This window comes from Nomascus leucogenys, chromosome 7b (assembly GCF_006542625.1).
Source record: "Nomascus leucogenys isolate Asia chromosome 7b, Asia_NLE_v1, whole genome shotgun sequence".
Classification (NCBI taxonomy): Eukaryota; Metazoa; Chordata; class Mammalia; order Primates; family Hylobatidae; genus Nomascus; species Nomascus leucogenys.
The window spans coordinates 77,977,204-77,997,578 of NC_044387.1; the positions used below are offsets into that span (position 1 = coordinate 77,977,204).

At 33.8% G+C, this 20,375-nt stretch overlaps 1 protein-coding gene across 5 annotated transcripts in view; it reads left to right on the plus strand.

Moving 5' to 3' along the window:
- The window catches only part of GRIA2 (glutamate ionotropic receptor AMPA type subunit 2), a 142,889-nt gene that overhangs the window by 110,723 nt on the left and 11,791 nt on the right, over positions 1 to 20,375 (plus strand). For all 5 annotated transcript variants that reach the window (XM_003257893.4, XM_004088542.3, XM_003257894.4 and 2 more), the window contains exon 12: positions 4,663 to 4,861. In XM_003257893.4, coding sequence (XP_003257941.1) covers positions 4,663 to 4,861 — 199 coding nt within the window. The remainder of the gene's footprint in view (positions 1 to 4,662; positions 4,862 to 20,375) is intronic.

The window sequence follows — 20,375 nt, forward strand, 5'->3', positions numbered from 1 at the left end:
GCTTCAACTTTGTGCATTTTAGGTCTCAAGTGGACATTCATGGTGTTTATGAATTCACCCTAAAGAAGTTACCAGCTGCCGACTTCCTGTCCAAGCAGTTTAAGACTCTTAAAGGACATCCTCTTAGCTTCGGCATAAGTCTGTGAAATATTTGAACAATATTCTTCGAATGTTGCTCATCTATTTCCCTGGTGAAATTATACACACCATGGAGAGGCTATAAAATGCATAAGGTTCCTATCATTCCATGCCTTCTTGGAGGGGTACCGTGTTTTTGCTGCATATTCTCATTTTACAGTCATCTGTGTGTTGATCCACAGACCTGTATATGGGAAAATGGGCAACATTATTTATTAACTGCAAAGTAACACCTTGTTAGATAAAACTTCGTTGGCACACATCTCATCTCTTTTATTTTCCCATCATTAGCTCATGGAAATGGTATGGGAGAGATATTATAAAATTTATTTTTTTTCTAGGTGAGGTTGCTGGATTAATATAATAGCATATTTTCAACTACCCACAAATGCCTGGAAGGGACTAATCATTCATTAAAAAACCTGTCCATATCGAATGGTAATACACACACAGGGAATAAACTCACCTACCTTTAATCTCATTATGATATGTTAAATCCCTGCACTAGAATGCCTAATTATAGTGAATCTACCACAAGGTCCCTATTGATTTTATTCATGTTGCACATATGAATAAGAATGATAGCCATGTTTGGCTCTTTGGAGGAATAAATCATGCTTTTTCTAGTGTGATTAACATTTAAAGTCAAAATGATTATCAGTCTGCTGGCGCATTTTAATTTGGGCTCTATTACCCTTCTTCGATTTTACAGGATATCTTAATAACTAGTGGAGCGGGTGCCTTTCGTGATACAATTTGATTATATTGTAAATTTTTAAAATCACTTTTGAGAATAACAAGTGATTAAGAAAACTGAAGCTCAAAGATTTGCATGTTTTGCAATCTTTTTAGTGTATTTCACAGAGTAAGATAAAGGAAATACATCATGTAAGCAGAAAGTATCATGTAGGCAGAAATTATCAGTAGCTTACTTCTCTGATAGTAGGTAATTATAGTGGGAATGATAAAAATAATTACATTTTTATGAATTATACATATTTTAAAAATCTTGGTTCCACCAGATTCCCTGTGACTTCCCTGTGGGACTTCAGTGAATTAGAAATATGCCAATGGAATTTGCACAGCATGACATATTTGTGTATATATATGTGTATGTATATATATATACACATATATATACACATATATATTTTTTTACCTCTGACAAAATATATGATTCATAGTTTTATCATCTCTGTATTTAGTTTATTTGATCTAAGTTAAAGATATACAGAGAAGTTTCTAATAATTTGGAGGCAAATACTAACCAAATTGGGGTCTCAGAGAACATTCTGATCCATAAAATGATAAAGAAGTGGTTCACCCTTTGGTAAGAAGGACAGTGAAGTATGTTACCCTAGTTCTGAAATGTAAGGCAATAATATCCTGTGCTATGCCTTTTGGATAGTAGGGAGAAGTGTATGTGGGTTCATTACGAGGTAAGACGTGTCAGCCCAGTCTGGCCTGGGTTCCGGTAGATGCCTGCGCCTGGGCATGATGGCACTGCAGGTAGTTGTTTAGGTATCCAGTGTTTGTCGAGGAGTGGGAAACCTATCTGCACACAGGGGCTGGAGCACAAGGCATATCAGCAATCTGTATTATCCCGAAGTCGACCATGACATATAGATGACTTCTCCTTTTCATCAAGGCTGCATCTAAATTAAGATGTTTTTTCTATGCTTTTGATTTCATTCATGAGTCATGACACTACAATTTCACATGTAGTAACTTTTATTTCCTGGTAGGATAAACAGATTTTTAGATAGCATATTTTTCCTTGTTATTGATTGGTATTTTTTCATTCAGAATGCATTTGATAAAAATTTATTTTATTAAAACATTTGAGGTACATATCTTTCACTTATGCTATATATGAATTTTTAAATTCAACATAATACATTGGAAAAGTTAATGATTTTTAATGAACAAAACTATCATTTTTTAAGAATGCAATGATGGTTACCCTAGTTGAGAAGAATACAGTAGTTTATTATCATTTTTAAAAAGCATGACATCCACAGATCACTTTAGAAATGTCTTTAAATATTAAAAAAATTATGATTCTTTTCCAAGTAAAATGATATGAAACTATATTATTAATGTTAATAGGACACATTTAAGTTGTAATCTAGAGTTATTTATTAAATTAAGTGACTTCTCATTTGTCTGAAATTAAGTTTAGAATATCTTAACTACAAGACATGGTCTCATGAAGAATAGAATCACAGAAATTATGACAGCAATATGCTGTAAAGGTTATTTTTATTGTCCTGTTTGCTTCTGGATTGTCCCCAATGACCCTAAAGGAATCAAATGAATATAAAAACGTGTATCATTTTAAAAATGATTTAGTAGGGATTAAAAAGAAATAAGAGCATATGCACATTTCTTTATTCCTTTGGTGCTGATGCTGATGGGCAAAAGTTTTACTTTTAATTGTAGAAGTAATTTTTGTCTGTCACCATAAAATAATATTGAATTTCCTTCTCTGCATAATTTCTCAGGAACTCTTTGAGAAACATGAATTGATACTTTAAAAATACTTAAAAGTCTCTACTAAAAATACAAAAAAATTAGCCGGGTGTGGTGGCTGGCGCCTGTAGTCCCAGCTACTCGGAGAGGCTGAGGCATGAGAATGGCTTGAACCCGGGAGGCGGAGCTTGCAGTGAGCCGAGATTGCGCCACTGCATTCCAGCCCGGGCGACAGAGCGAGACTCCCGTCTCGAAAAAAAAAAAGTAAATAATAAATAGCTGAAGTACTTTTCACCTTTGAATTATTTATAAGTCCAATAAAAATTTTTAGATATCATGTACATTTTAAATCAGTTGACATATTAAATCTGATCAAAGGAATGGAATAGAGGACAACTTACATCTAACTTTCCTTAATTTTTACAACTGGAATAGAATGACACAAAAATGATTCTTAAACATATCATAAATTAATATGCAATATGTGGAGTCAAAAGCAATTACCATGTAATCAGCTTTTGTTTTAAGGGATTTGAGCAGTCAGGTGCTGAATCTGCCCTCTTAAATACATCATACATGTCATATAACTATACTTCCCATTGATATTGGATAAATAGTGAACATTATGAGAGTGATTGTGTCTACATAAGGCATTTTTCAAATGTAAAATATATTTAATGTCCTTTTCAGAATATATGTGAGAAGTGTTTAACTTTTTCCATCCTTTCATTTTTTTTTGTATTCTGTACAGACTTTGTGATAAAGACCCTTAATTATATTCTTTTTGTTATTCCTTGCTATTTTTCTCTCTCTATCTCCTTTATTTTAGCAACTGATGTTTTTATATCAAAAAACTTTTCATTTAAGTTAGCTTCTCTCATTTCTTAACTGCTTGAGTGGTTTATTCTACAAATATTTTCCAAGTGTTTGATCTAGAATATGTTTCATCAAAAGATTTATTTCTTACTGTTAATTGTCAGAAACTTTAGATCATAAATTGCCAATCATGATCTAAAGTTTTAGAAATATCACTTATTCACACTAGCAAGTCTAATTGTTAGACATAGCAGAGTTATTGACAACAGAGAAAGGGTTAGTTTTATTTGTTTGTCAGTATCACTTAAATTCTTAGTTATGTGCAGAATCCCATCAAATATTTCAAAATAATACAGTATATATCTTTTTCTATATCTCTATACCTATATTCCTCTACTTCATGTTTTAAAGCAAATTATTGGGAATCTATTAAGCTTTTAAAAACTATTTTATGTAAGAATTTGTAGTCAGAAAAATATTTTATTATACATCAAACTAGAAATTTATGTCTTCACACTTTTAAATGTCTAATTTGTTTTCTTTGAGTTTTATTTTTTTTTTAAGCAGGACACATAAAGGAACAGGGTCATAGCCATCCACACTCTGAAGCCATCTGATTTTTATTCATTAATAGTTATATTTTGTGCGGTATCTTTGCTTGTAGCATTATTTTTTCCTCATTTTTCTCTCCTGTACTGTATCTAATACCTATGTTTTACATACACAAAATTAACAAAATTTGAGGCCTTTTTTGTTTTGGAAATTCACTGATTGAATTAAAGGGAGGGTTTCTCTGGTGTTTAAAGTTACATCTGTAGAGTATGCTTTTTTTAATTTTTGATTTTTTTCATAAACGTTATGAGCTTTGCTGGTGATATTACATTCTCTTGTTTATGTTTACTTATGTCATGAGTGGATAAATTTTTATGAGTATTTGTAAATTTCTTGAAATTGCTTTCTTATGGGATTCATGTCATAAACTATTTGGGCGTTACAATTATGAAAGTATTCCAGAAATCAGAAGTTTTGACCTGTGTGTATGTTATTAAATTTAGCTACTCTGTACTCCTTGCCCAAAATGTTTAATGATTTCCAGTTTCATTAACTAGTAGATACATTGAAAAATATAAAATTAAATATTCCCCTATAAGTCAATATTTGCATACTGCTGTTAACTTGTTTTTTTATTAGGTCATTCATTTCACTTTTACAAATCCATTTCATACTTGTTATTAGATCCCTCTCTGGGCGCATTGTTGGAGGTGTGTGGTGGTTCTTTACCCTGATCATAATATCCTCCTACACGGCTAACTTAGCTGCCTTCCTGACTGTAGAGAGGATGGTGTCTCCCATCGAAAGTGCTGAGGATCTTTCTAAGCAAACAGAAATTGCTTATGGAACATTAGACTCTGGCTCCACTAAAGAGTTTTTCAGGGTAAGAGATTCTGCTTTGTAGTTTCTGATTTTGTTCCTGAAATTTAACCTATTTAAACTTTGTTTCCCTCCCATAGTCAATTCCAAGGTACTATGTGAAAGTTAACGCTAATTCCATTTCTGTTCTTGACCTTGTCACTGTTTCTGGCCCTTCCCTATCCGGATACTTAGGTCTAGCTCTAGTTTCTGATTCCTAACTCCTTAGGAGAAAAACCACAATGTTGCAATGAAATCTGTTTTACAAAAATTGATTGTCCTTTTGGGACAAAATTGAAGTAAAGTATAGTAGTTAAGTTTAGATTATTATGCTTTCAACAAAACATCTTATTTTTGTTTGATTTTAAGTAAATATGACTGCATGTATCTTACCTAGTTTATAATTGAAAAACTCACATTCAAACCAATTATGTTAATTATGTGTGAGGAAACAGACTATGTTCATATGTGTCGATTCTGAATTTTCTGTTCAAAGCTTCCAAGGAAAAGCCAACAAAGGCCCTCTACTTCCTAACTTTTAAAATATGTAGCATATTTATACTGAGCCTATTAGATGTAGGTTACTTTTTTCTTTTAACTTTTGTTCTTATGCTCTGTTTATAAGATAAGCCCAAGGACCTGATGTTGGCATAATTTTCTTTCTTTCTACTATTGTGTGTATAAAACAACTCTTTCTATGAAAATGTTTAAATGCAGCTGATTAACTTATGTCTGAAGCCAATATATGTGACGTATAATGGTCTCTGATAATCTACAAATATCTTCGAATATATCTGAGTTTCAGTGAAATCTAGTCCAACTTATTCCGGAATTAGGATTAGGACCTTCAAATGGCCATCAAAATTTGAAGACTATCTCATGCTACATTACCTCTGATCTCTTTTCTGAATAACTTCAGTTCAGCTGAAGATACTGTGGGAGAAAGGGTTCTGGGAGTGGGGGTGGTAGAACCATAGCTAATAACAGATAGTAACTTGGGTGTATGTGAAGAGTCCAGGACCTTGATGAATTAATTAGGTACCTCAATATAAGTGCAAAAATGTGGACCATCAGCAGCTTTTTTTACTTTAATGCAGATTTTAGAATGAATCTTGTAATGTAGATTTCTTACTAATGACAATGTATTATCATTTCTAAACATATGCAATACGTGTATGAATACTAGGTTTAAAAATGTTGTATGTTCCTCAATTAGAAGTGCATTTGAAAGCATTTTTAATATTTGTTGCAATGTGGCTTGCTTTTATCTTATTTGGAAAAATAAGGTGCTCCCTCTTGAAGTAAATGAGATCTATGAGAATGATGCAGATGCCTGTTATAACAGGATTTACTTGGTGCTACTTATGTTGATTAAAATAATCTTAATTATTTTCAGACTCTCTCTTCCAGTTGAGCATGCATCTATGGAGAGTTTCAGTTATTACCTTGTTTGGACAATAGTAGTGCCAGCTACTTTTCACTACTACACATTCACATTCACAAAGCTTTTCAGTATATCTTCACTGAGTCAATCATAGAAACGTGTCTTAATCACCAAGGTGCCAGAATTGTATGGCCAGTGTATTCACATTCCCTAGTAGAAAAGATAAGAAAGCTAGTTGAGTTTGGGAAAAGAATGTTGCTACTCTTTTGTTTCAGTGCACTAACCTCATGGAGCCCATTTGTTCCAATATGCAATTGTGGAGGTTTTATAAGGTTGTGGAGCTTTTCTTCCCTAGAGTAATAGAGAAGCGATGTTGGATAGTTAGGCAAACTGATGACTTCTATCTATCAGTATAGCTCCCCAAAGAAGTTTCTTATCCATTACCTCTTTTAATCGAACAATATTTCTGTCTGATAGTCAGGGCAATGATTTTTGTTTGATATCTGAGCATTATTAAATGGAAGCTCAGATAATTTGGGGTATTTGATCAAATTCATGCAACTAATAAGTCTTTTCCTCCTAGCCAGGGTTCTTTTCATACACTATTTTACCTTGTGCAGCAAAGTCTCTGGATTTATTTCACTGCCTTCATGCTCTGTTCTTGGTTACATCCACACTTGCTTGTGTAATGCTAGAGACACGGTTGAAACCCAAGCAAGTCCTCACAGTTCCTCTCAAACTATCTCCAAAAGGAACTGTTGATGAATTTACATTGGCTAGGTCTCAGTGCATATAATGTTGTAGTGAGCTTCTCCTTATCTAGAGAAAGAAGAGTGTGGGCTCAAACTTGTTTAAAATCACATTATTCTGTTTGTACCAAAAAAGAGAAGCCAACAAAACAGCATGCATCACCAAAGAGAGTAAGAAATTTATATGTTAATTCTTTCATTGAAATATATGACTTGGTTGCAATTTGGGAAATTATGTATATAAAAGTTTTGTTTCTTCAAGTTGAATTAAATAAAAATGTTGCTAGTTCATGAGTAATTTTGAGCAATTTTGCTAACTTATAATAATATTTGATAATTGGATGCCATGATGATTATAGTAAGGAAAATCTTATTTTTGCTTCTGATTCTCAAAATGTTTTCTAGGATACTATGGCTTTCCAACTGTATCCATCAAGTATCATACCTTTCACATAGAGTTCACTGAATTAGTATAGGGAAATTGAATAACAGATTCCCTTTGAGTCAATAACTTTTTTCATAGAATATTGAAGCTAATTTCGAGACATTTTAAAGACAAAAAAACTTGATTTTCATTAATGTTTCCTTAAATCATAGGGTCAACTGCAGTATGTCTATTGGCTGTAGTGTGGTTGAATTGCTGACTTTCTGTGGAAAAATGTGGCAAAGGAAATTCTTGTTTCTATTCCTAAAATTAACATTCACCACAGGTCTTGGGTTCATCCTCTCTCAACTTTCCTTTGGTCCTAAGGAATTTTGGGGCTTCTGTGTAAGGTAGATACAGAACAGAGTGAAAGCTGGCAGACTGATTATTATGGTGCCCAGCCTACCAGGAAAGGGATATGGATGAAGTGGGCTGAAGCCAGGCTGAAAACACGTATTGCTTACTTTCTTCTCTGCCCATTCACTATGCTTACTTTCGGAGCCAAGACCCAGTAAAATAGCTGATAACACATGCAATAATACACTTTTACCACTTGCCAATCTTTAAAGTTCTAACATTTATCTTCATGTTTTGTAATGTGGCTTAATTTGGCTTTAGTTATAGCTTTTTCCTTTTTATGCTCTTTTACAACTAGGAATTTTATTAGTTGTATTATTGTTAAATTTTCTGCTATCACTGGGTTTATTAAGTCAACTGTTGGTTTTCATCATAGCCAGAGATTTGGATTTAGCATCGCAGACATGGATTTGAGAAGTTAGGTCATTGTTTAAATTTCAAATAATAACTAACTGAAAGATAAAAAATAAGCTGAGACCATTTAGAAATTAATGGCCAGTTCTAAAATAGAATTCAGAATTTTGAACTCCTAGTCTTTTGTCTCAATGTTAATTGTTTCATAAAAGTATATTCTTGTTGAGATAGAAGCACTTCACATAAATTTATAAGATGAATATTTTATTTGATAGTTAGGGATCTGTTTTGTACTGACATGATGTTTGTTCTTCCATTAAAGTCTAAGATATTTTCAGATTTCAGGTAAATAATAGCAAACCATATTATATTAATATTACTTTAGTAAAGTCAGTGAGTATGTAATTGTTGTAGAAGTTCAATTTAAGCTGCAGATTTTCTAATTTAAAATCTATACTTTCCTTCAGTGATGATCATTAAACGAAACATTCATGAAATATTTACTTCGTTTTGCTTGAAAGAGAGAGTAAATGGGGAACAATCTTGTAACCACCAAGAGATGTGAGGAAAATTAGTCTATGTCTTCATTTTCTGCAGTTTTCTGTTTATGGAACCGATGCACATCCTTGTACAGAGTGAATGATAAAGTCTGAATCATTCTGGAGTTACTGATCATCCCTAATTATAGTGCCACTGTAGCATACCTATAATTAAGAGAGAATTAGCCTTTCAATTATAAGCCACTATTTTTAGAGCTTTACATTTTAATAATTTCTTATCTCAATAAAATAGGACAGACCTTGAATTAGATGACTTTGTGTAGAAAATGATTTTATAGGACCCATATGCAGTATGTTACTACAGAAACTTTGATTTTTAAGGACAGGAAATGGTTTTCTTATCTAAACCTATCATTGGCCTGTCAAACCACAAAGCACAAGTATTAACTTGCAGATAGGAAGTAACTCTTCATGCCTGTGCTGTCTCCCACACTGCAATCTGTTCCTTCTGGTTGTCTCCTCTGGGAGGATGGGGGACACAGATTATTCTCTAAATATATGGTCTACTTTGATGATAATGTTAGAAGAAAAAGATTCTAAACATTGCCAAAATGAAGGTATTTGCCTTCCTGTTCAATGCAGTTTGTTCCATCTGCAAAAGATAAATTTAGTCTGATAATAAGCCATGAGACTCTACTGTTATTACTCTGTATTGTAGACTTTTTATAGTTTAGAAATAGTATAAATAATGGATAACTAGTATTAATGCAGCTGTTACTTACCAGTGAAATAATTGGTTTGAAGTTTTCCATATGCATACGTGGTATACTATATAATCAATATTACAAGAGAATTAAAATAATTGAGAGTATTTTTTAAAGATGGTAACCTTTTTTCAACTCTCTCTATGGCATACAATACACTTATTTATATTTACATATGAAAACATTCCTGAAAAGTAATTGCAAATAAAAAAGGTCTAGCCATTATGACACCTCTTCTATGGAACTGTATTAATTGCTATTTCATTAAAGTTACATTTAAGTCAGTTATTGTTTGTGTTTAGTAATAATACAGCATGATTTCTTTATTGCCATGTTATAAATAATGGATTTTATGAATTTGTCATTCCCCATACTTATTTTATTATTCCCGGTATTGCTAATGATTTATCTGCCACAATTGCCTCTATTGCCTGTTCCTATGAAGGCAGAAATATGTATGTTTATGATACATATGTATATATCTATTTATCAATACATAATATCTTTCAAATCTTTTGGAAATAAAATGAGTGTAGCCATTTGTGTCTCTATATATGTAGAACGTTACTCATATCGAAATAGACCCTTCATAGATGTGTCACCCATGCTTAAATATTTAAATAGTTTCAAAAATAGTAGGTATTAAATAAATGCTGGATGTGAATAAATAAGGAAAAAATAGCATCAATGCATATGTTGCAAGTCACTCATGCATGGTTAGTCATCTATTACAAACTTTCCTTCCTCAGTTTTTTGGGGGCTTGATTATAGCAGAACAATCTGCACAGCTGACAACTCTTGCATGCCCAATCCTTCTCTAGATGATCCAGGAGATGTTAAAATCATTTCCTCTCTGGTTGGCAGTTTTTCTTTCTCTGACATTTTAATTTTTCTCACCATTCCACAGAACATCTGAGAAAGCACTGAATTCGTAAAGCATCCTAAATGTATTTACGAATACATTTAGCCTAAGTTGCCTTCGGGAGAACCCATGATCTCTGATTTCAGCTAACGCTAGCTGGGTTAACAATACAGGAAGGGTCGAATTGCTTCCTTTAAAACGTATTGCCCAGTTTAAGGACCGTGCAGCTCATTCAGTAGTTCTTAAATTTCATAGGAAGAGACAAATAAGGAAATGTAGAAGAAGCCATAATGAATCATGTGTTTTTTCGTGACCCAGTGCTAAGGAAGGTGTATGTCCGCTTGTTGAATTGTAATTATTGTGCAAAGTGTCAGCTTTTCCCAGGGTAGGTGTGTTATTTTGGTCATTCTCTTTCCATAACTATTCTTTGCAAATGTCAGTGTGCTCTGTAACCATGCATTTGTGTCTTTTAAAGACCACTCTTGGGATACACTGGCCAAATAATTTGACTAATCAGATTACAGGAGGCTTTCTATTATTGTCCATACTAAAGAGAAAGCATTCCTTTTCATACCAATAGCAGATCATGAGAACAATTAATCTAGAAGGAAAGGTTAAAACAATACAGAAGTGATTTGGGATTAGTCTGTCATTTCAAAACCTTTCTAAAATTCCTGTTTAAATGCTTCAGAGAGAATATTAATTTCAGAATAAATTGTACATGTGCTTTAAATGCCTTAGTTTTCAATTCACTTTATTATTGTATTTAAGTAAAAGAATCATCTCTGCCTACCTCTGTTGGATCTTTAACACTAGTTGCCATGGTAATAAACATGGTCCCAGAGCTCTGTAGAGAACAGAACTGTTCAATTATTTAAATATATTGGGACCAAATCTCAACTAAATATAAGTATTATCGACAAAATTTTGAAAATTCTTCAATTAGACTTTTGATATTTGAAGGAAAATTTGATGGCTCACACCTGTAATCCCATTAAGATTATTAGAATCTTCCTTCTTCCTTCCTTCCTTCCTTCCTCCCTCCCCCCCTTCCTGCCCCCCATCCCTCCCCATTTCCTTCCTTCCTGCTTTTGTTCTTTTCTGTAACCTCAAAATATTGAAACACCACTCTTTAGCTTGGCAGTGGGACATAGAGAGATATTTCCTAAAGCAATGGTAGCTGGTTTATAGAGCACAGCGCAAATGGTCTAGTACTGTTCCTAGTTTCCAAAAGACCAACTGTGCTGCCCTTAAAATTTGTTTATTTATAATGAAAAAGAATATCATAGACTTTTAAATTAGGATAGTTCGCTAACACAATCAATTTTTCTCATAATTATTTTCACTTTTTAATTGCATAAACACACACACATACACACAAACATTGAAATGCCCTATTTCTGAATGCATGTTTTTGAGGTTGGATCAAGATGCTGAATTAAAGTATTTTAAAAGCCAACTTTCACATTGCAGATAATTTCCTTCTCTGTTGTGATCTCTAATGTCCATATCATCTGCAAACACAGAAGTTAGATTACAAATTCGCTTCCAAATTCTGTTCATTTTAGAGATATCATGACATTTATTGAGTTAATCATCCAAACAATTCTTGAATGTACCTTATGAATTTGTTGAGTCACTATTTTTATTGACAATCTATTCTGTTTTGTTTTCATTGTTATGGTCTTTAGAAAGTTCTTACAAGATCAAAACTTGTATCCTAAGTATTTTCATTTATTTGTCCTAATTCTGAATTAAGTAATTGCTTTCTTTTGCATACTATAGATACATCAGATATATGGAGAGAACTGTCATCTCTTTCATAACTTTTCTCATCACTAGCCTAAAAGTTCTGAATTCCCTCAACTATTAATTATTGTATTTTCAAACCCTTGTTATGGCTTTCTTATATTTTAATTGCAAGTTTGTCCATGTTATTCTTACAGTGTGGTATCTAGATCTGGGGTCTGATTTGATCCACTTATAGAGGATCTTTTTAAATATTTTTAACAGATTTTGGGGGAACAGGTGGTGTTTGGTTGCATGAATCAGTTCTTTAGTGGTGATTTATGAGGATCTTGACCTGAATCCAGAAATTAAGATTTCAGACCACAATTTCAATCTGAACATTCGTATTCTTCAGGCGGCCCAGTGTTTACATGGAGAAAAAAAAAAGACTCTAATGGAATCATGTATTCTTCAGTTACTACAATCAGACCATTCTCTATTACTCTATTGCTATTTATTTTGCTTACTTATATATCCTCCCTGGCCTTTAAAGTATTTGAAATTAAAATTCTGTTATCTAGACTCTATAATTTCATTTAAAATCTTTATTAGCTTTTGTGGTACTGCATGGAATTAATTGCTTGCCTTAATTTGAAGTTTACTGAAAACTTGGTTGATTTAATGAATTGTAAGTCTCATGTATTCCATTCTATGAATATGAATTGATTGAAGCTACATGCCAGATTTTGCATTCACTCCTGTTTAATTTGACGTTAGTTTTTTTTTTTTTTTTTTTTTTGCTCATTGTCCTAATCCCATAACATTGAAATACTGGTTCTATCATATACAATAGTAATATCTGCAAATTTGAAATATATGTCATGTATATTTTCATCCAAATTGTTGACTGAAATACTAGACATAATGGAAATAAGTATACAATCAGTGGTATAACAACAGCTTCTGTTGAAATCAGCATTTGTATATGAAGAAATAATAATCAATGTTCTTTAAATCTGATTGATATTTTCATCACAAACTCACCTAATTTTGATAAAGCTAATTTTCTACCTAAGGCACAAAAATATGATATACTTTTCAAGTGTTTTGATCATAATCAAGATGTTCATGATAGATCTTGAATGCACCAATTGAATAACACTATTAAAAATAACACTATTAAAAAATGAAAGACGGGGTCATGGGGTATCACTTGCTCTTCCTCTACGTTATCAGTTCACATTGTATGCATATATGTGCACGTGTAGTTAATACATAAGGTATAATGAGTAGACATTCCATTAATGATATCATTTACCATTCGTAAGGTAATGAGAACGTATGGAAATAACATTTGCATTGACAACTTTAAAGTCATTGGTTTTTAAGCATAAAAATTACCAAAAAGATATGATTCTATGACTAGTACAAGCATTAACATGAGATATGGTTAGCCTTTGGGTCACTACCCAAATCTCACCTTGAATTGTAATCCCTATAACCCCATAATCCCCATAATCCCCATGTGTCAAGGGAGAGACCAGATGGAGGAAACTGATTCATGGAGGCGGTTTTCCCCATGCTGTTATTGTGATAGTGAGTGAGTTCTCATGAGATCTGATGGTTTTATAAGTGGCTCTTAACCTTTGCTCTGCACTTCTTCCTGCCACCTTGTGAAGAAGGTGCCTTGCTTCCCCTTTGCCTTTCACCGTGATTTTAAGTTAAATGAGTCCTCTCCAGCCATGCTGAACTGTGAGAGAATTAAACTTCTTCCCTTTATAAATTACCCAGTCTTGTCCAGTTCTTTGTAACAGTATGAAAACGAACTTACATGACATGACTCTAGTTTTATCACATTTGAGAGTCATTTCAAAATGCCAAAGAGAACTCTGAGACTTAGCTTTACTTCTGGTGGATTAAAATGCTGCCACGGCCTCTAATTTATTCAAGCCTCAGTTTACTTATAAATTATATGTAGATATTTACTGGATTGCTCTAAATTTTATAATATTGTTAAGTGACCTTTTTAGTTTTACCAAAACATTTTTAATTTAAACTCTATGTTGAGGATTTTTATGATTTAGTGTATATACACATCTATTGAAAATTTGGATATCCAGGTGTTATTCCTGGTTCTTCTATGGGCTAATAAGCTATGCTAACTTAGGAAAGGTAATCTTTTTTGAATCTTGATTCTATAATAAAGGGCTTAGATTGTAAAATTTTTAGATTTTTAAGATTCATTCTAGTACTAATTGTTCGAAAACCATAAACTGTTAAAAAATATTTATAGTTGGCCAGGCGCGGTGGCTCATGCCTGTAATCTCAGCACTTTGGGAGGCCAAGGCAGGTGGATCACGAGGTCAGGAGTTCAAGAGCAGCCAGGCCAACATGGTGAAACCCCATCTCTTCTAAAAATACAAAAAAAAAAAATAGCCAGACGTGGTGGTGGGTGCCTGTAATCCCAGCTACTCTGGACGCTGAGGCAGGAGAATCACTTGAACCCAGGAGGTGGAGGTTTGCAGTGAGCAGATACCACGCCATTGCACTCCAGCCTGGGTGAAAAACAACCACGAAAAAAAACACTTGTGGTTATAGGCCCCGTGTGGTGGTGCACACCTGTAATCCCAGCACTCTGAAAGGCTCAGGCAGGTGGACCAACTGAGGTCAAGAATTTGAGACCAGGCTGACCAGCATGGTGAAACCCTGTCTCTATTAAAAACACAAAAATTAGTTAGGTGTGTTGGCGGGCACCTGTAGTCCCACCTACTGGGGAGGCTGAGGCAGGAGAATTACTTGAAACAGGAGGCAGAGATTAGAGTTAGCCAAGATCGCGCCACTGCACTTCAGCCTGGGCGACAGAGCGAGACTTCGTCTCAAAAAACAAAACAGGCCAGGCGTGGTGGCTCACGCCTGTAATCCCAGCACTTTGGGAGGCCGAGGTGGGTGGATCACCTGAGGTCGGGAGTTCGAGAACAGCTTGACCAACATGGAGAAACCTCGTCTCTACTAAAAATACAAAATTAGCCCAGCGTAGTGGCGTGTGCCTGTAATCCCAGCTACTCTGGAGGCTGAGGCAGGAGAATAGCTTGAACCTGGGAGGCGGAGGTTACGGTGAGCCAAGATCGTGCCATTGCACTCCAGCCTGGGCAACAAGAGCAAAATTCTGTCTCAAAAACAAAACAAAACACAACAAAACATCCTTACAGTTGGCTGGGCGCGGTGGCTCACGCCTGTAATCCCAGCACTTTGGGAGGCCGAGGTGGGCGGATCATGAGATCAGGAGATCGAGACCATCCTGGCTAACACAGTGAAACCCCGTCTCTACTAAAAATACAAAAAAAAAAAAAATTTGCCGGGCATGGTGGTTGGTGCCTGTAGTCCCAGCTACTTGGGAGGCTGAGGCAGGAGAATGGCGTGAACCTGAGAGGCGGAGCTTGCAGTGAGCCGAGATTATGCCACTGCACTCCAGCATGGGCTACAGAGTGAGACTCCGTCTAAAAACAAACAAACAAAAATAAAACCTTATAGTTATAATTGTCAATAAATACCATTTACATTTTTAAGAAGCTGATAAGTTACATTATTTTAGTGTTAGAAGTACAATTTAATGTGAATCTTGTTAATATTTTAAAATTAGTTTTATTTAAAATGATAAATTATATAGAAAAATTTTCATGATAACAAATCAAACTACTTTATTAATTGTAACCCTTTATAAACAACTAATTTATTGTATTTTAATAAAAAACTGAGAAACACTGTGAGTTTTCATATAAAATGTCATGATTACCTCATGCATCTGATTTTAATGATTTGAAAAATATTTTACACTAACTTGATTCATTACCTCATGGAATTGACAGTTTGAATACAAATTTTTTTAATCCAAAAACTGAAACATGATATTTTAGTAGAGCTTAATGTGCAAAGGAATGTCGAGAGAACTATTTGAACTTTATTCAAATATTTACCATTAATTTTTTAATTTCATATATGTAAAATGATGTAGTTTTTGTGTAAAATAAAATTAATATATAAGTAAAAACCTATCATCTTTAGCCAAATGAGTAAGAAGTAGTTAAGTCAATGGAATTAAGCTCTGTGAAAATCTTTATTGGTACAACACAACTTTATTATTCAGGCATGCTTAATTTATATGAAATATTTCTTCAACAGTGCTAGACAATGAGCATTTTTTTTCTTTGACTCTTTAAGGATATTAATATGACACTGTTATTTTCTGTGAATTATTAGTTGAACTGATATGCCTATTAATAATACAAAACCATGGAAAGAGATTTGAATGGCTATGTTTAAAGAAACTTGGCTTCTTAAGAAACACAGAGAAGCCAAAGTATGCACCAGATTAAACTATAGGCATCATTTTTCTCCTCATCAAAATGTGATGGCAGATGTTGTTACTGGTGCACTGGGTTCTTGCAGTCTCCCAGAATAGAAATCAAGAGAAACTACCACTTATAGCAGCAAAAATAAAGTTTATTTAGCTTGTGCACCGGGGACCCAGCACTAGGAAAGGGAAAGGAATGCTCCGTGAGGGTAGTGTGTATATTTGTTTTATAGGATCTTTCTATAGGGAAGGATTCTGTCAGGACTTTGCTAGAGCTTGGGCAGTGGCGCAATATGCTACATATGTCATATGTAGCTTTAGCATTTTAAATCTTCCCCCCAAGAACTATGTTTAGCATTAAAAGAAGGAAGGGGTAACTGTAGGTTGGAGTTTAATTGTAACTGTGCATGCAGTGGCTCCAGGGAAGTCCCTAACCTTCTGAAATTGTTACTGATTGACTGAGAGTTAGATAAGCTAGAGCTTGAGTGAGGGGCTTTTATCGTTTTTCTCCAGCTCATATTAAAACAGGGAACCAACCAGCCTGCTTGTCTCAATGTCATCCTGAATAATTTCATTTCACTTTATTATGCTTGCTTAAATAATGATTGTATTTGATTTAACATGTAACTTCAAAATACACAGCCTTCCGGCTGGCACAGTGGCTCACGCCTGTAATCCCAACACTTTGGGAGGCCAAGGCAGGTGGATCACCTGAGGTCAGGAGTTCAAGACCAGCCTGGCCAACATGGTGAAACCCCGTCTCTACTAAAAATACAAAAATTAGTCAGGCGTGGTGGCACGTGCCTGTAATCCCAGCTACTTGGGAGGCTGAGGCAGGAGAATTGCTTGAAGCCAGGAGATGGAGGTTGCAGCGAGCCGAGATCATGCCATTGCACTCCAGCCTGGGGGACAAGAACGAGACTTCATGTCAAAAAAAAAAAAAAATACACAGTCTTCCTTGGCTTAGCTGTATGGGAAATATATATGTATATGTATATACATATATATGCATATATATATATATAGAGAGAGAGATTTAGAGAGAGAGTTTAAATTTCATGAAAAGCAGCATGTAGATTTGGGGAAGAGGTAGAAAATCAAGGTGCAGTTATTCCTGAGAAAGACTTGCGACTCTTCCCTGGGGCCATCTTGACAGAAATGATTGTCAACCCCTTTTGTTTTCCTTTTGCATTGCATCATGTTCTTCTCTGGACCAGCATTCAGATCAGTATTACAGATGATGGGAAATTATGTGGTTTATTTTAAAAGTCTGTATGGCTTGCCTGTGTTCCCTCTTCTACTTTGGTAAAATTTGCTCAAATGTAGATATTGCTTATGAGGGTGGTGATCATCATTGCCTGGCATTCATCTCCAAAGTCCACACAAAGTGGCTAATTGAGGCAATTCAATTTGTCTTTGATTTGCATTTTCTATACAATTGCTTAAATTATCTGGGTGCTTTTGGTAGAACAATGTGTGCATGTAACATGAAATTGCTGGATTCCAAAATTTTAACAGGAAATGGTATTAAGAACAGTATCTTAGTTGACCACATGGTATTACATTATTTTTTAGTGTATTTATAAATATATTCTAAGAAATAAGTGGTCAAGAGGCTGGAGTGGATCCGATGATTGTAGTGTGCTCCCCAGTGCATCAGGTAGACCACTAACATATGAATTAGGCCAAACTAAACATTGTCACCTACATTAACCTGCTAGGTTGGCTCAAAAGTAATTGTGGTTTTGCCATTGAAAGTAATGGCAAAAACAGCAATTACTTCTGCACGCACCTAATGAAAAATAACTATAATTTATCATGCGTCTTTTTAGATGAGAAGCCCAAAACTTTGCTTTGCCTTTGGAATGTTTTTCTGCTGGTTACTTTTTTATTTTTATTTTTTATTTTTGTGATGGTTTTGGAGAAAAGATTTCTAGGCATCATTTTTATTACTTAGTCTAAAATTTTTTCTGATATGTTCAATAGAAAGTAAATACATATATTCTGAATTGTCTCTCAGTAAGAATGTCATCAGATTCCTCTAATTCTTGTTTTGAAAGTAGCTATGAAATTCAAATTAATAAATGTCTTGTCCTAATGAATCACAGTTTTCAGCAGAACAGTATTATAATGTTTATGAGTTATCTTATTTGTCTACCTTTGGCTAAATATGTTCAAACAATAGTTCTTGAAAAGATATGGTCATGAAAACGTTTTATTAACTTTGTTAAAAAGGTGAACAGTAAACTAACAACTGAGAGCCAAATGAATTAGCTAATTGAGGAAAAAATGTCTATCTTACAGAAATTCTGACTTATGAAAAAAGTTACTTTCAGTCTGATTCAGTATCATCAATGTGTATTTTAAAGTCTTAGTTTATAGATGTTATTAATCTACAATTACATCATAAAATCATGCTCCTTATAAGAATATGTCATATATGTTATAATATATGTGAAGCCCCATTATAAAAAAATAACTGATTAACAGAACTTGTATGTCTAGGTGACCTAACATACCAGAACTAATATATCTTCTAAATGATTAAAACTGCAAAGACAGTGATCAACAGCTCAGACGAAAGTAGCTAGGTCCATTTTTTTTTCTAGATTGTATTTTAAAATCCTTTCATTCTTGGAACTATTATATTTACACTTAGAGAAATATTCTTAAAACCAGCAGAGAATATTTTATGAATGAAACAGAAAATGTTATTGCTAATTTTTGAATTTTCTCTGAAGGGCATTCATATTTCATGTAATATTTTAATGCCTCAAAATTGATATTTTAAACTTGGAAAAATTGACATTCAATGGATGATTTGATAAAATAATTGTGTCACCATTTTGAACTCTTCTTTATCAACTTGTGATTTTGTTCCAAAATTGTGATATTGACATCATGTTTTTGTGAGAATTCACATTACAAAAAGACTTTGAGGTTAGCAAGATTCCTTCCTATTTAATCAAATTCAAATGCTATAACTAATCTTTAAATTTGGTTGAGAATATGAAGGCAGACTATAGGAGAAAACACAAACAAATAAGCAGTTTCTACAGTAGGCAAAGTTTCAGAAAAAGCAAAAATGTGGTTTTTCATTCCTAACTAAATCACAAAATAGCCAATTAGAATACATTTATTAAGAACCTACTATGTACAAAGTTTCATGCTAAACATAGCTGGGGTCCTAGTAAAATTTACACTCTCATAGATATGCTTTTACAACAGAAAGAAAGCTTGATTCACTAGGTAATGAATTTTAAAATCTAAAATCTGAAGCGGCATTTTTTGGTAATAGATTTAACAGTGGTTTATTTAATTAGGTGAGAGAAAAAGTATTAAGAAGTAAGGAATGTTGACATATATTTAGAGATAAAGTATCTTTTTCAGGAGACACCTGGCCTTCTGCCTGTACATACCACTGAGCTGAAATGGTCCATGAGCCTGTCTCAATACAACAGCCCCTACTTAAATGGTGACAGTGAGAAACACAACTAAAGTCTGAGCATCTCTGTTATGCTATCATAAACCCCAGCGATACAAACATACTCTATACTCTATTTGCACTTGACCCAAGATTTTCACCAAAATAGAGTGCTTTTATATGTAAAGCTATCTGAATCCTTAGGGCAGTATTATAAAACATTTGTATTTATATCGTATGTCTGCTTTTTGTAAGGTAAAGGTTATATTTTTAAAATTCCTTAGAATAAGAAAACAAACAAAAACCCCCCCAATCTCTTGAGTTTTAAAAGTAAGTCTTCAATTTCAATTTTTCATTTCAAACTTACTAAATTAAAATAACAAAAGGGGTTATTCAAAGTCATCTTCCCCAAAAGAGATTAAAGTCATGTGAGAAAGTTGTGAATAGAAAAATAAGCAGACATTCAAATGCTTTGACTTTCCAACTCTATGCTTAGCTTCTTTTGAGTCTGAATAGGAAGTATTAAATGACTCTTTTGATGCATATCTTTGCTTTTGAGTCCATTAAGTTTTAAGATAAATATTCCTTCAATAATACAGTTTCAATTAGCCTTTCTTTCTTTCATATCTGTCACTGATAAGA